The 14,138-nt window shown below is 34.0% G+C and overlaps 1 protein-coding gene and 2 long non-coding RNA genes across 4 annotated transcripts in view; 2 read left to right on the forward strand and 1 right to left on the reverse strand.

Moving 5' to 3' along the window:
* The first annotated feature begins 7,978 nt into the window (after positions 1–7,978).
* Positions 7,979–14,138, forward strand: part of LOC126745107 (uncharacterized) — a 66,842-nt gene continuing 60,682 nt past the window's right edge. The window contains exon 1 of the mRNA XM_050452822.1: positions 7,979–8,362. Within this exon, the coding sequence (XP_050308779.1) occupies positions 8,349–8,362 (14 nt within the window). The 5' untranslated portion in view covers positions 7,979–8,348. The remainder of the gene's footprint in view (positions 8,363–14,138) is intronic.
* LOC126745118 (uncharacterized) lies at positions 9,738–11,171 on the forward strand. The gene is made up of 2 exons (XR_007663432.1): positions 9,738–10,205; positions 10,273–11,171. It is a non-coding gene; the product is annotated as an uncharacterized LOC126745118 (long non-coding RNA).
* LOC126745116 (uncharacterized) lies at positions 11,250–12,690 on the reverse strand. Of its 2 annotated transcripts, XR_007663428.1 has the most exons (5): positions 12,348–12,690; positions 11,851–12,232; positions 11,738–11,797; positions 11,646–11,678; positions 11,250–11,588 (listed from the first exon to the last, which is right to left on the reverse strand). It is a non-coding gene; the product is annotated as an uncharacterized LOC126745116 (long non-coding RNA). The 2 variants fall into 2 exon arrangements; XR_007663429.1 differs by lacking the exon at positions 11,851–12,232.

Below are 14,138 nucleotides of genomic sequence, written 5' to 3' on the forward strand. Positions count from 1 at the left end.
TAAATTACGATTTTATTCCAGGCATTTTGGGGTTTCGAATTCCTTGAGGGCTATAATACCCAGAAATCGGGTTAAAGGGGTACAAAACTACAAAGCACTTATTGCTTTGACTAAATTATGATAGTATTCTAGGCAATCGGGGTTCAACAGTGCTCTAATGGGTGGAAATTATAAAAAAATGACTGCCTGTAATAAATTTTTGTTTATTTCAGCAAAGGCAGTTAAAGGTTAATAGGTTAAACTGAATTAATCAGAAATTACTGCCTGACAAAAAACTATTAAATAATTATTCCAGGCACTCTGGTTTAATTTGATCCTCAAAGGTAAGGCAACATCCTGAAGTCATGTTCATAATTCATTTATTCCAGGCAGTTGGGCCCAGTTGTATTTTAAGAGCAAAAAAGACTGCCTGGAATAAATTACGATTTTATTCCAGGAATTTTGAGGTTTCGAATTCCTTAAGGGCTATAATAGCCAGAAATCGGATTAAAGGGGTACAAAACTATAAAGTACTTATTCCTTGGACTAAATTATGATAGTATTCTAGGCAATTGGGGTTGAACAGTGCTTAAATGGGTAAAATGACTGCCTGGAATAATTTTTTTGTTTATTCTAGCCAACTGGGTTAAAGGTTAATAGGTTAAACTGAATTAATCAGAAATTAATGTCTGACATAAATTATTTCAGGCACTCAGGTTTGATTAGACTTTTTAACATGTTCATAATTTATTTATTCCAAGCAGTTGGGCCCAGTTGTATTTTAAGAGCAAAGAAGACTGCCTGGAATAAATTACGATTTTATTCCAGGCATTTTGGGGTTTCGAATTCCTTGAGGGCTATAATAGCCAGAAATCGGGTTGAAGGGGTACAAAACTACAAAGCACTTATTGCCTGGACTAAAATGTTTTAGGCAATTGGGTTTAAACAGTGCTTTAATGGGTGGAGATTATAGAAAAATTAATGCCTGGAATAATTTTTTATTTTATTTCAGCCAACTGGATTAAATATTAATAAGTTAATCAGAAATTACTGCCTGACATAAACTATTAAATAATTATTCCAGGCACTCTGGTTTAATTTGACCCTCAAAGGTAAGGCAATATCCTGAAGTCACGTTCATAATTTATTTATTCCAGTATACATAGCATTCATCCAATTTGATATACATGAAGAGCTTCTCGTTGATTATCGAGAATATACAGGCTGGAGAACACAACATCCCAGCAATTCTACCTGTGGACTCTCGTCCTCTGAAGGACCCGTAACAGTTCTCATTCCTACTGTTCCAACACGTCTGATCAATTCAATTATATGTAATCATTTTATAATTTCACTTTTAAGTGGTATTATTGCAGAATTATACTTCGATTGGTCACATTCGAATAGAACACCCTGTAGTTATACTTTTTGCGTGTATACGAGCAGATAGAAAAATTTCTTGTTTAAAATCGTAATAGTAGGTGTTTATTAGTCTTTCCGCTTTGCAAAAAACAAAAATGATTGGGAAAGATAGGAAAAGGAAAGCAGAGAAGGTGAAACACTTGAAAAAGAAAATGAGGAAGCTTCAAAAGCACATGCGAGAATTAGAAACAAGTAAGTGAAAATGAGTGAATATTTTAAATGTTTTTAGCAAGCAACTTAAGGTAAAATGGGACAAATATGTTGGTTATTCTGAGTGGTATTAAAGGAGGATGAGACAAATATTATGCCTTTGGCTGATATTTCTGGCTTGGGTTGTCTATTCTGTAGACAATAATTGCCTCTTAAGTTTTAAGTTGATTTAAACAAATTTTATTATTGTTTTGCATCACAGAGGCCAAACCCAGCATAGTTTCTGACTTATGCCCGCCATATGTCTCATAAAAATTCCAAAAAACAGATAATCCTCAATTAACTTCATATGTCTGTTTTTTGCAGGCTTTTCTGACTCTGACTCCTCCACATCCTCGTCTAGTGGGAGTTCAGACTCTGATTCACACTCAGACTCAACACAAATGCAACAAGAAAATCATCCAGAGGATCTTAGCCATATTTTGGGCGAAAACCCCACTGAAGATAAGACATTTTCCACTGAAATTTCAGAGGAAATTGCAATAAGATGGCAAACTTATTTAGCACAAGGCCTAGATAAGGAAATAAAAACACAATTAATTGAAAAATGGGGTACTCCAGCCAACTGTAAAAACCTGAACTGAATTCTGAGGAACAAGCAATGCTTTCAGTCCCAGAACAGAAGAAGGAATCATTCTTTAGAGATCTGCAAGAGATGTTAGGGAAAGGTCTTGCAGCAGTTGGCTATTCCCTCTCAAATATTATACAGGGGAAAGACTCTCTGACTGAAGAACAAAATTCCAATCTCACAAACCTTGCTGAGGCCGGTCAGATTATATGTCAAGTGCACAACTCAATATCAAATCATCGTAAATTTCAATTATACTCACACTTTAATAGCAAGGTACAAAAAGTGGCTGCGGCTCAAATTCCAGACAAATTTCTGTATGGAGAAGATTTTACCGATAAATGCAAAAACTTAAAAACATTTGAAAACACTACAAAAGAACTTCGGCCGGTCACCCAGTCCACTTCAAAAAATTACAAAGGCTCACCAACAAAAACCAAGTGGAAAACATCGCAGAAACCGAAATACTACAAAGCGAACAACAAATTCACAACCAGACGATACAACAGGGACAACGGATCGACATCATTATCTTGTAGTTACTTGCATTCGCAGTTTGTCAAAAATTAAATAAATTCTTTTGCCTACTGTCTATTTCCTACTGTCTATTGTCTATGAGACAGATGTGATCGGTGTCTCGAAGACTTGGCTTCACTCCCATGTTTCCGATGACATTATTCACTTAGCTAGTTACATTCTCTTTCGTCAGGATAGGCTAAATAGAGGTGGCGTGTGTATCTCAAAAATACTTTTAACTTTCGTATTATGCGTAGAGAATCTGCAGCTTTTCTTGAACAAATTTGGATCGAGCTAAATATAAACGACAAAAAAATTCTCGTTGGAAACATCTATCGTCCACCTAAAGGTGAACTGAACCTTTTTTATTCCGCTCTGGATAACATTCTGGTTGATTTTTATGCTGCCTATGAGCACATAATACTTCTTGACGACTGTAAATGTAAATACTTCATTGTTTGAAATTACTGAAGTTTATGGTTTAAGACAGTTCATATCAGGGCCGACAAGAGTGTCTGATACTTCTATGTCCCTGATTGATTTGATTTTTTCTAATATTGACCTCATGGAGGCTTGTGGTGTTAGGGAGGTGTCGGATCACTTGTTGGTTTTTTGTGAAATTAATTTTAATATTTCTGAGCCACAACTCTTTAGTTTTACATATAGCAACCTTCATAATATTGAACATTTACGTTTTCAGTCTGATCTGGAGTTAATATTATGGCATAGTAAGTATATCATGCCTGAAATTGACTCTAAGGTTGATTTTTTCAAACAGTCGATACTTAATATCCTAGACATATATGCGCCAATTAAGAGGGTTAATAATATATAATAATATGATAACTCCCAACATCAGGTTTATGCAAAAGCTTCGTAATAGGGCTCTAAATAAGTTTAGAGCTAGTAAGGATCGGGAGGACTGGAATACGTATAAACAGTATAGAAATATTACAACGTCTGCGATTCGTGCAGAGAAAAAAGCATATTTGATCTATAAACTTGGCATTTGTAGTAATAGAGAAATTTGGAGTGAGTTAAAAAAAATCTAATGTACAGCTTCCTATATCATTACAAGATATTGAAAAACTTAATAGTTTTTTTACTAATATAAACAATAACAACAATAAGCCTAATTCCGATTTTATAAATTTTTTTAAGGAGCACAGAATTTTTCCTAATACATACGATTTTATGTTTAATTTAGTAGACCAGGATTAAGTAGAAAAAATTCTTCAAACTATAAAAAGCAAGGCATTTGGATCCGATAATTTAAATATTACTATTGTGACGCTTTGCTGTCCTGTGATTATTAACCCTCTTACTTACATTATAAATTCTTGTCTAGAGAAGAGCTATTTGCCGGAAAAGTGGAAGGAGGCCAATATAATTCCCTTACCTAAAATTAATTCAACAATCTTTGTTCTATTTCTATACTTTCTGTTCTTTCGAAAATTTTGGAAAAAATTATGGAGCGCCAAATTCTTGATTATTTAAATAGCAATAATCTCATCCCAGAATATCAGTCTGGGTTTCGTAAGGGCTATAGCTGTGTCACTGCGTTGTCTCAAGTTACAGACGATATATTTCGGGCTTTGGATAAAGATCAGGCAACTGTTTTAATTCTCTTAGATTTTACCAAAGCATTTGACATGGTGAATCATGAGATACTCATATCTCTATTACATTATCTAGGATTTTCTCAGTCGGCCTTAACACTTATGTCATCTTTTCTTTCAAACCGCAAACAAAGAGTTCTGCTAAATGGAAAAATATCGGAGGCACTTGACGTTATTTCTGGGGTACCACAAGACTCTGCTGAGCCTTCCGCCTCTGGACCTCGTTGTGCAATTCGAGGCAATGAGGACTGCGTACAGGCTATACGTCCTCGGCGAACTACGTGCTGGCGAGACGCAAAAATTTGGTCACGGGCCATACAGGAATGTCCTCTCCTTCTGATGGGCAGTGACTGCATGGCTCCAGTGACTGTGGACTGCGAAGGATTCGTGAGGCACATTGCAGGCAGAGAGGAGTGGCAGCATTCCAACAGACCTGCATTGCTAAATAGGGGGACCATCTGGTACACAGATGGCTCCAGAATGAATAACAGAGCTGGATCAGGGCTTTGTGGTGGGATCGCACATACCAGTAGGGCATACTCGCTGGGGGAGCACGCCACTGTCTATTAAAATGCGGACAGAAAATCCTAAGCAGCGGACACCGCAATACAGTTGTATCAATATGCTCGGACAGTAGAGCTGCCATTAAGGCTATCACGGCCGCAAAGGAAAGCTCCAGCTTGTACTAGAGTGCATAAAAGTCTTGAAAAAACTGGTGCAGGTTGGCTGCAGGGTCCAGCTCGTCTGGATACCTGTCCACACAGGCCATGCAGGTAATGAGGAAGCGGACTCTTGCAAGACTGGGATTCGCGAATGTGCCGATGGGGCCGGAACCCATAGTTGGTATCGCCAAATGTGTTGCGGTCACGTCAATGAAGGGTCTGCTGGACAAGTGGACTCACCGAAGATGGACCGAGTCCCCTGGTATGAAACAGGCCAAAGCGCACATAGGTGGGCCTTCTGCCTGTCTCACCAAAAATCTACTACTCCTAAAAAGACGCGAAATTCGGCTAGTGACAGGTCTTTTAACCGGTCACTGGCACTTAAGAAGCCATGTCCATACTATCGGTATTGCGGACAACCCGGAATGCCGATGGTGCTGTGAGGAGGATGAAACCGTTGACCATGTAGTGCCAGCACGCCAGGTTCAAATACTTGGGTAACACTTTCAGTGTACCGAGTGACTTTAAGTCCTTCAGACCAGAGAGCCTTATCGGTTTCTCTAAGGCCGTTGGGCTCTAGTAACCCCCGGTGGGGCATGACGGGTCCATTAGGAGACCTATATGCATAACTGCCTTGGCAGCCCACTGTTTCGACAACTCAATTCAAGGGGTTTGAACCATTATTATTTCGGACTTTTAACGTCATTGTTTATGACTTCCAAGGCTCTCTGACAAATTTTGCATGCCTTCCAGAATTACAGGTTTCAGTAGATATATAGTAATTTAATATAAATTTATTCCATGCATTTGTAATAATTTTTCAAGTTTTCCAGTCATTTGGCATAAGTCCGGAGAATTAAAATTCAATTTTCCATACATTTTATGCATTTGGATTTCGTGCTTTCCAGGTCGATTTCTTCTGGCTTCCAGGCATTGGAAATGATAGGTAATTTTCAATTTTCTTTCAGACATTCAACTCTAAAGTTCCAAATAACAAGAGAAAAAGCAGACGAAAACTTAAATTTTTGGCACCTTTGTATATTTGATAAATATAAGAGTGACTAGATCCGGTTAGTGGCAGGGCCAATGCTTAAGGGAATAGGAAAGAATACGGTAGTATGTTTAATACCAATTCTCTTCAAAATATGTATAGGTAACTTTGAAAATTCCAAGTGGTTTGAGGGTTTTAATATTGAGACGTGATCGTCAGGGTGAGTGTGCAGACTCACTCGATTTTTGTAAGAAAATGTTCATAAAAATTCCAGGGTTTCCTGCCTGACTTTTTGGGTAAAAATGCCAAGGACAAAGTTACCAAAATTTCCAGTCAAATAAGGTAGAAAATGAAAAACTTTATTAGATGTTCATGAAAACCCATTTTATAATGTTTTTCGAAAGAATTCCATGGTCCCATCTATCGAAAGCCTTAGCAAAATCTACATGAAATTCTACAATCAATCAGGGATGATTTTTCTACTCAATAGTGGTATACCCGTTACTATAAGCAAGTGTAGCTCTCAAACAATAGCTCTCTTTGGAAAAGCCAACAACAGTGAGAATTTTTTGTTGACAGTTTAAGATTGAGGGTACCTAAGGGTTTTTAGACCATTGGAAGAGCAGCTTTTTCTCTAGATCCTTTGTTATTTATCGCTCTATCTTTGGCTTCGGATACTATGGTATCCCAGGAGTCCAAGAAATTCCACTGGTTGACTATGGCAAGTTTCTGTAGGGGCAAGGCTCTGAGGTCTTCTTTTTCGATATCTACCTTACTATTTTACTCTCAGTTTCATATGCGTTTCGCAGAAATGATACTAGATTAGTTGATGGATACTGAAAAATACCATGTTGATTAGGTAAAATAAGATGTTTAATTTGATGAAACAGGTTGCTATAAATGCAGAAAGTTGGACAAAATAGAGATTGGGCGATAGTCCTCCACCATATTTCTGTCTCTTGACTTAAAGACAGGGCCAATTTTTTGCTTGTTTCCAGACGTTGGGAATAGTGCTTGTACGTAGTGACAAATTGAAAAGTATACACTCCAGTTTCTTTATTTTTAAGTTTTTTTTAAAAATCATTTAATTCATAGATATGAATATTTCTAGAAGCAGATTGTACATGGCTAAAACCTGCAATTGAAGAAATGTGCAAAAGCATTTACAATTTTCAGGATAGTAGACAGACAAGTGTCATTGTAGTTTGAAATATTGGAAATTCTAGATGTGTTATGTGATGTATACATTTCCAACATTTTTTAGGATCATCATATATAGAATTTGCCATAAAAACCTTATATGCTACCTTAATAGAACTTTATGAATGTTGGCAAGGCCTTATAAGCATTATAGTCTACCTATTATGCTGTTTGTATTTCTCCTTAAGAGCTGCCACAATTTGGGCAGTATACCTTCTTTCCATGTCTATTACGAGGAATTTCTTTGCCAAAGAAGATCATAGAAACTGGAAAATGCTCCATTAACATCATCAAACTCAAGAAGAAAACTCCATTGAGCCTGACTCTAATTAATTAAAAGAATTTACATATAAGAAACTTGGGTGTTCTATATGACTTCTTGCATATTCATAAACTAGTTAATGATTGCAATAAAATTGTCTCAGTGGTCTAGAGTCCTAGATACAAAAATAAAAATAACAGATTTGAAAAGATACAAAGTCAGTTTTTAAGATTTATTTATTACATGACGCACTCTCTATCGAGATCATAATTACTCTGATCGAGACACCCGAGATGTTCTTCTCAAGTGTCGCTAGCAGGATCCCGTTAAATAATTAGGCTAAATTTAGCTACAGGGGCCCCCAAAATGTGATGCCGGATTTAGCATGAACGAATAAAAGGGGACAAACATACACACAAAGAGACCGGACAAAGCGCAATCGCCGAAAGAGAGAAAGAGAGGCCGCGTTATACCTGTAGAGTTCAGCACAGGCGGCAAATAACTCCTGCTGCCTTCCTGCCTGCCGTTTTATAACGTCATCGGGCGAGCACGCTTTACCGGCGAAGCGACAGCAACGTTTACGTTACGGTGTTTGTTGTTTTATATTCGAAATTCGATGTTGTTTGTATCGACGTAACAACGAACATACAGTCGGCTAGACAACTGTTGTTTTATGATTTATTTATGTCGCGGATTGCGGTTGTTACGGCCTGACATTTTCGGTGGTTAATTGACGATTTTTTAAAGAATTTAAAGGTTTTTGTTAAAAGTTGATTGAGTCAACTAGGTGGTGCGCTCCTATGGGACCTTGTTTAGGACAAAACATGTGTAATATAAATAATTGTGAAACCATTGTTTTAATTTTGTGAACGATTGATTGGATTAACCCCGAGTTGATAGGAGAGTACTTACTTGAGCTATGCATAAAGAAAGGTTAGTTTTTTTGTTTATTTTAATTATTAAAGTCTTAATATTAGTAAAAAAACTATCTAAATCCGGGCACTTATTAATTAAACAGTTTATTTTGAATCAAATGCCTGAAAAATATGACCATAAATTAATTTTATTGGAAATTAACGGTATCTAATAAATTAATTAAATACCTATATGTATATAATGTTAATAAATAGGGCAGCCAATGCATGTAAAATATATTTAGGCATAAACAAATGATGATTAAGTATTAAACTGTTTTAAAATAATACTTCTATGTATTAGCTGAAATACCTTCGTATATATCGATTATTATTGATGTGCAAGAAATTCCTTAAATTTTTGTATTCGCTGAAAGGTATGTATGTAGTACATACATACATGGCTTCGCTGTAGGTATCCGTAATAAGTAGCGAGAGTTTTGGTTTCGAATAAATAGTATTACTTTTCACTATTTTATTTAGGTGTTCAGATTAACCCTCAATTGAAAAATTGCATACAAATTGTATGGTCTATATTATATTTAAATTCCTTGGTTTAAAATAGACAATCAAAGGTTTCCTCTTATTTGAAGTATAAATGGTCAAACGTCCTGTGTAAAATGCCAATGAATGTCCATAAGATTATACAAATGTCACAAACTTTTATGTGTAAAATAGAAAGTGCAATGGATAAATAACTAAAGACATTAAGGACCTTATTAAAAATTTTAATAAATAAAACACTTATTCTAGGCTCTTGAGGGACTGATAGGCACCAAATGTATTAGAAAACTAGTAGTCTAGGATCTTCAATTACTCAATGATTAATTAATCCTAAAATAACTTTTTAATTAATTCAAGGGCTTGAGATAAATGTCTCGTTAACTCAAAGGTTTGTAATTGAAAGATCAAAATCGTGAGTCACCAAAGAAAGTTTCTGATTACTAAGTACCTAATACCTATAAATCACTGAAAATCCTGGAATAACCTTTAATAATTATAACATAATTTAATTTAATAAATAAAATAATTAATTCGATAGCTTGAAATAAGCACGTTTTATTCAAATAAAATTAATTCCAAATACTAGAACATATTAAATTTGTAATGGCATTTGAATAAATAAAATATGTATTTCAGGCTTTTTAGTTAAAAATCCATTAAAGACACCTAATTAAAATAAAGAACTGTTCCAGGCTTTCAGATTAGTCACTAAATAATTAATTAACTAAGTGTCTCTTCAGAGTGTCTATGCGCATTAATTAAATGTCTATTATGCAAAATTTCTGATAACTATTAAAAACAATTATTGTGATCCTCAAAAGGCGTAAAAATTTCCTTTAAATATCTGAAATAATATAGTAAATTAAACCAGTTTTCTGGAAAACCTACAGTATTACATTAAGGGCCGGTTGTATAAACACTTTGAACTGTAGTTTATTGTTGAACTGCAGTTCAAAGTAAAAAAGTTGTTGTATCAATAATATTTAACACTGATCTAAGTTCAAATTCGAAGTTCAAGTGAACGCCCACTTGCCGCCGTTCAAGAAGCCGAACTTTTGTTCAAGTGATTTTCTAACCTCACATTCACAAGTTTTGTGCTTTGTTTATCTCCTTCTCATTATTATTGGGTTTATAAAAATGAATGAATTTAACGACGAAGTTATTACTGATGATGAAGATTTTTTGGGTCTTGTGAGTGCTGTAATGAATCCTAGAATGCCACGGACATTCAGAGAACGTCCTGATCATTTTACTAAATGGACAGATAATGAATTTTTACAAAGATTTCGCTTGACGAAAAAGACAGTTGCTTACATTAGTGAATGAGTTTCTCCCACAATCTCTTTCACAACCAGAAGGTAAAATTAGTATGTTTTTATTTATTTTACTACGTATTTTAATATAGGTACTTATTATATTTTTAAGGAATCACGCTCTATCGGCTTCAGAAATGGTTCTCCTAACTTTAAGGTTTTTTGCAACAGGGTGCATTTTGCAAGCAGATGGAGATTTTTCTGGTGTAGACAAATCTACAGCAAGCAGAGTTATTAATAAAGTGTCCCGGGCAATTGCACATATGCATGAAACCTATATATCACTACCCGATGAAGAAATAAATAATGTTCGACAGGGTTTTTTCAACATTAGCAGATTCCCAAGATGTATTGGGGATTTGGATTGTACCCACGTAAAAATCCTGGTGGAGAAGAACCAGAAAATTTTAGAAACCGAAAAGGTTATTTTTCTTTTAATATACAAGCAATATGCGACTCACAACTAAAAATTTGGGACATTGTGTGCAGATGGCCTGAGTCTGCTCATGACGCAAATATATTTAGGAACTCAATTTGAAAATGGTGATTTTGTCGAAAATTTATTAGTGGGTGATAGTGGATATGGTAACAAACCATACCTAATTACACCACTTTCTAACCCAACCACTCCTGTAGAACATTTATTCAACGAAGCACAAATAAGAACGAGAAACCCAATAGAGAGATGCTTTGGTGTATTAAAACGTCGATTCCCAATATTAGCATTAGGAATTAAATTAAATGTGCAAAAAGTGGAAGCAATAGTTGTCTCATGTGCAGTGCTTCATAATATTGCATGCATGTTGAGAGATGACGTTCCCCTTGTAAATGAAAAAGTTGAAGCGGCTCTTGAATTAGGAAATATCCCTATACCTGTGGTACAACCAGGTGTTGAGAATATAGCCCTTAATAATGTGGTTCGGCAAGCTTTGATAACAGAGTATTTTCAGCCTTTGTTAGATAATGTAGCACATGAGTAGAACTCGAAATTGCAATAAAAACTTTTTTTTACGGTTTTTATTACTTTGACACCCACCACAAAAACATTTTTAATTTTGCATTTCCACACATAAAATTAACAAGAATTGGTTAAATTTTAAAAACATTTTTTTATTTCATAAATAAAATACAACTTATTTTACAAATACATATTTTTAAATTATAAAAACAGACATCATTTATTAGCAGATAGCAGCTGATCTTTTTTCAGTTGAAGGATCTTCAGCTCTAGTTCAGCTTTTTTAGCTTGAATAAGAATTCTTTTATCACTCTCCTTTGTTTCTAGTGCCATTTGATATTTGTGGCGTTCCTTCATGATTTCTACCCTCAAAAGATGTTCTTTTTCAAGGTATTCTGTCTCCTTGGAGACTAATTCAGCTTTATTTGCAGCCCAGGAAATAATTTTATTTGACAGAATATTTTTATTTTCTTAAAATTAAAATAAATTTAAATAATTTAAAATATAATAATTATTACAAAATTTACCCTTATTATGCTCTATGTCTTCATTAGGTAACTCTATTAAAAAAACAATCATTGATAGACGCTATTAATTAAAAACAACGATAAAGTCTTACCTGAATCAGAAATATTAAAACGAGATCCCTCACGAGTTTCCATCTGCATGTTGCCATATTCTGAAACAAATACAACTTTTAATTGAATTATTATTAATTTTTCTAAAACTTACTACTATGCCCATCAAATTCTGAATCAAAGCCTGAGTACCTATAATTTCTTTAACTTGTTTGTCGAAATTGTCAGTTATCTTAGGTTTTACAGGCCCTCCTCCAGTTCCTCGTAGGTATATTTTTTCATCAGCAAATTTTTGTTTTGACCTTTTTTTTTTATTTTCATACTTGCCACGAAGAACTTTTGCATCTCTGAAAGGCTCTCCACAAATGCTATTAAATTCATTTGATAGACGCTCCCAAGCTTTCTGCTTTAAATTGTTGTTCATTTTGTCAGTCTTTCGACATTCAATTGTGCCCTTATATTTTAGTACAAGGCTCATTAACAGTTCTTTTCTTACAAGAACCCATTTATAAAATATTCCACCACCAAACAAGAATCTACAAATAATAAATACAAAAACTAAACACTGTACCCAATAAAAAAAAAGCAACACCTACTACAATAAAATTCGAAAGTATTTAACGGCTTGCAAAAATATCAATTTGTACTTACCTATAGGTATATAAAATCAAGTTTAATTAGTAGTACCAGCCACACCAAGTAGAAAATACACTTTTTATAAACTTTTACTGCTTTTACTTTTTTTTACTTGCAAGCAACCCAGCCCGCCAAATCAAACAAAAACAAAACAAACCTCTCCTTTTAGGTTATGTTAAATGTCAAAAATAAAAAAAAACCAAAAGTAACTAAATATTTGTAGTGCCAACTTAAACTAACCTCAGTTCAGCTGAACTAAAGTTCAGTTTACATTGAACAACAGAATATCGAATGAACGCAGTTCACATTTTGATCGGCGTTCCGTTGAACCCAAGATCAAAATTGATTTATACAACCGGCCCTAAGAGTCTGGAAGTCATAAAAAATCACTTCAAACGTCTGGAAACTATAAGAAAATCCAAAAATATGTCAATTTCCCATATTTAAAAAAAGGTTTAAAAACGCATTAGCGTTAAATTAAATAAAAACATTATATTGCAATAATTTGCATATACAGGGTGTCCCGGTTCATGTGGGAAATCTCTCGGATCCAGGTAGAACATCGAAAAATAATATCGAACGTTTCTATAAAAAAAAAATCATACAGGCCTTCTTTACGAAGATACAGCCTCCTAAAGGACACTGCTGGAAATTAGATTTTTATAAATTACTTTTAAACTACCCGGTAGAATTTAATAAAAATTTTAGGTGATGAACACTATTAGGGACCTCTTAAAATGACATCCTTAAAATACATTTACCTTGTTTACTTTACCAGGGGCGCACTAGGTTGTACACTTTAATGCGTGTATTTTTAACACCCTGTATGTAAAAGTCTAAAAAAAAAATAAATTTGGATACCAAGTAGATTTTGTTTCGGAAATTAAATACTTAGGAATATTTATTGATCCACAGTTGAATTTTTCATTGCACATAGATTATGTTTGTAGAAAATTAGGTAAAAAAATTTCATTCTTATCTCGTATTTCAAGTTCTCTGTCATTATGGTCTAAAAAGTTAATATTTAACACTATTATATTGCCTCATTTTAATTATTGTTCTGCTTTACTCATATCCTGTATACAAGAAAACATAAATAGGCTTCAATTACAACTAAATAAAGCTATGAGGGTTATTTTGAACTGTAGTAAATATACACCAATTGAATATATGCTTTCTACATTAAATTGGTTATCGGTAGAAAAAAATATTAAAAAGGCAAATTTAACATTAATTTTTAAAATCGAACATGGTCTTTTACCAAACTATTTATCAACGTTTTTGGAAATAAGAGAAAATTTCTATCAATACAACATTCGGTCAAAGCAGAACTATAATATTCAACATGTTAAAACCATTGCTTTACAAAAATCACTGTTTTTTGAGGGAATTCGAATGTTTAATAACCTACCAGTAGAGATTAAAGAAGCAACATCACTGAAAATGTTTAATAGAAAGGTGTTTAATTTCTTAAAGAATCAATTATAATTTAATTTTAAGGAATTTATTATATTACACACAAGTATATTAAATGTTTGTTATAGTATTATGTACTAGCCAGGTGCTAAATAAAGGATTATTATTATTATTATTATTACCTTGAACCCTAGGCTAAAAAAAAGGTACTCTTGTTCATTATCGATAAAATGAACCGTTTTTGAGAAAAAAAATAATAAACGAGCCAATGTCGTACGCTAGTTATTTAAAGAACAGAGAAATTTCGATGTAAATCATTTAATTTAAAATAGCACATGTTCCTAAAAATACAGTGGTGTCCTAAAAAATACTTTTACAAAATAACAAAAA

Source organism: Anthonomus grandis, chromosome 15 (genome assembly GCF_022605725.1).
Source record: "Anthonomus grandis grandis chromosome 15, icAntGran1.3, whole genome shotgun sequence".
In the NCBI taxonomy this organism is placed as follows: domain Eukaryota; kingdom Metazoa; phylum Arthropoda; class Insecta; order Coleoptera; family Curculionidae; genus Anthonomus; species Anthonomus grandis.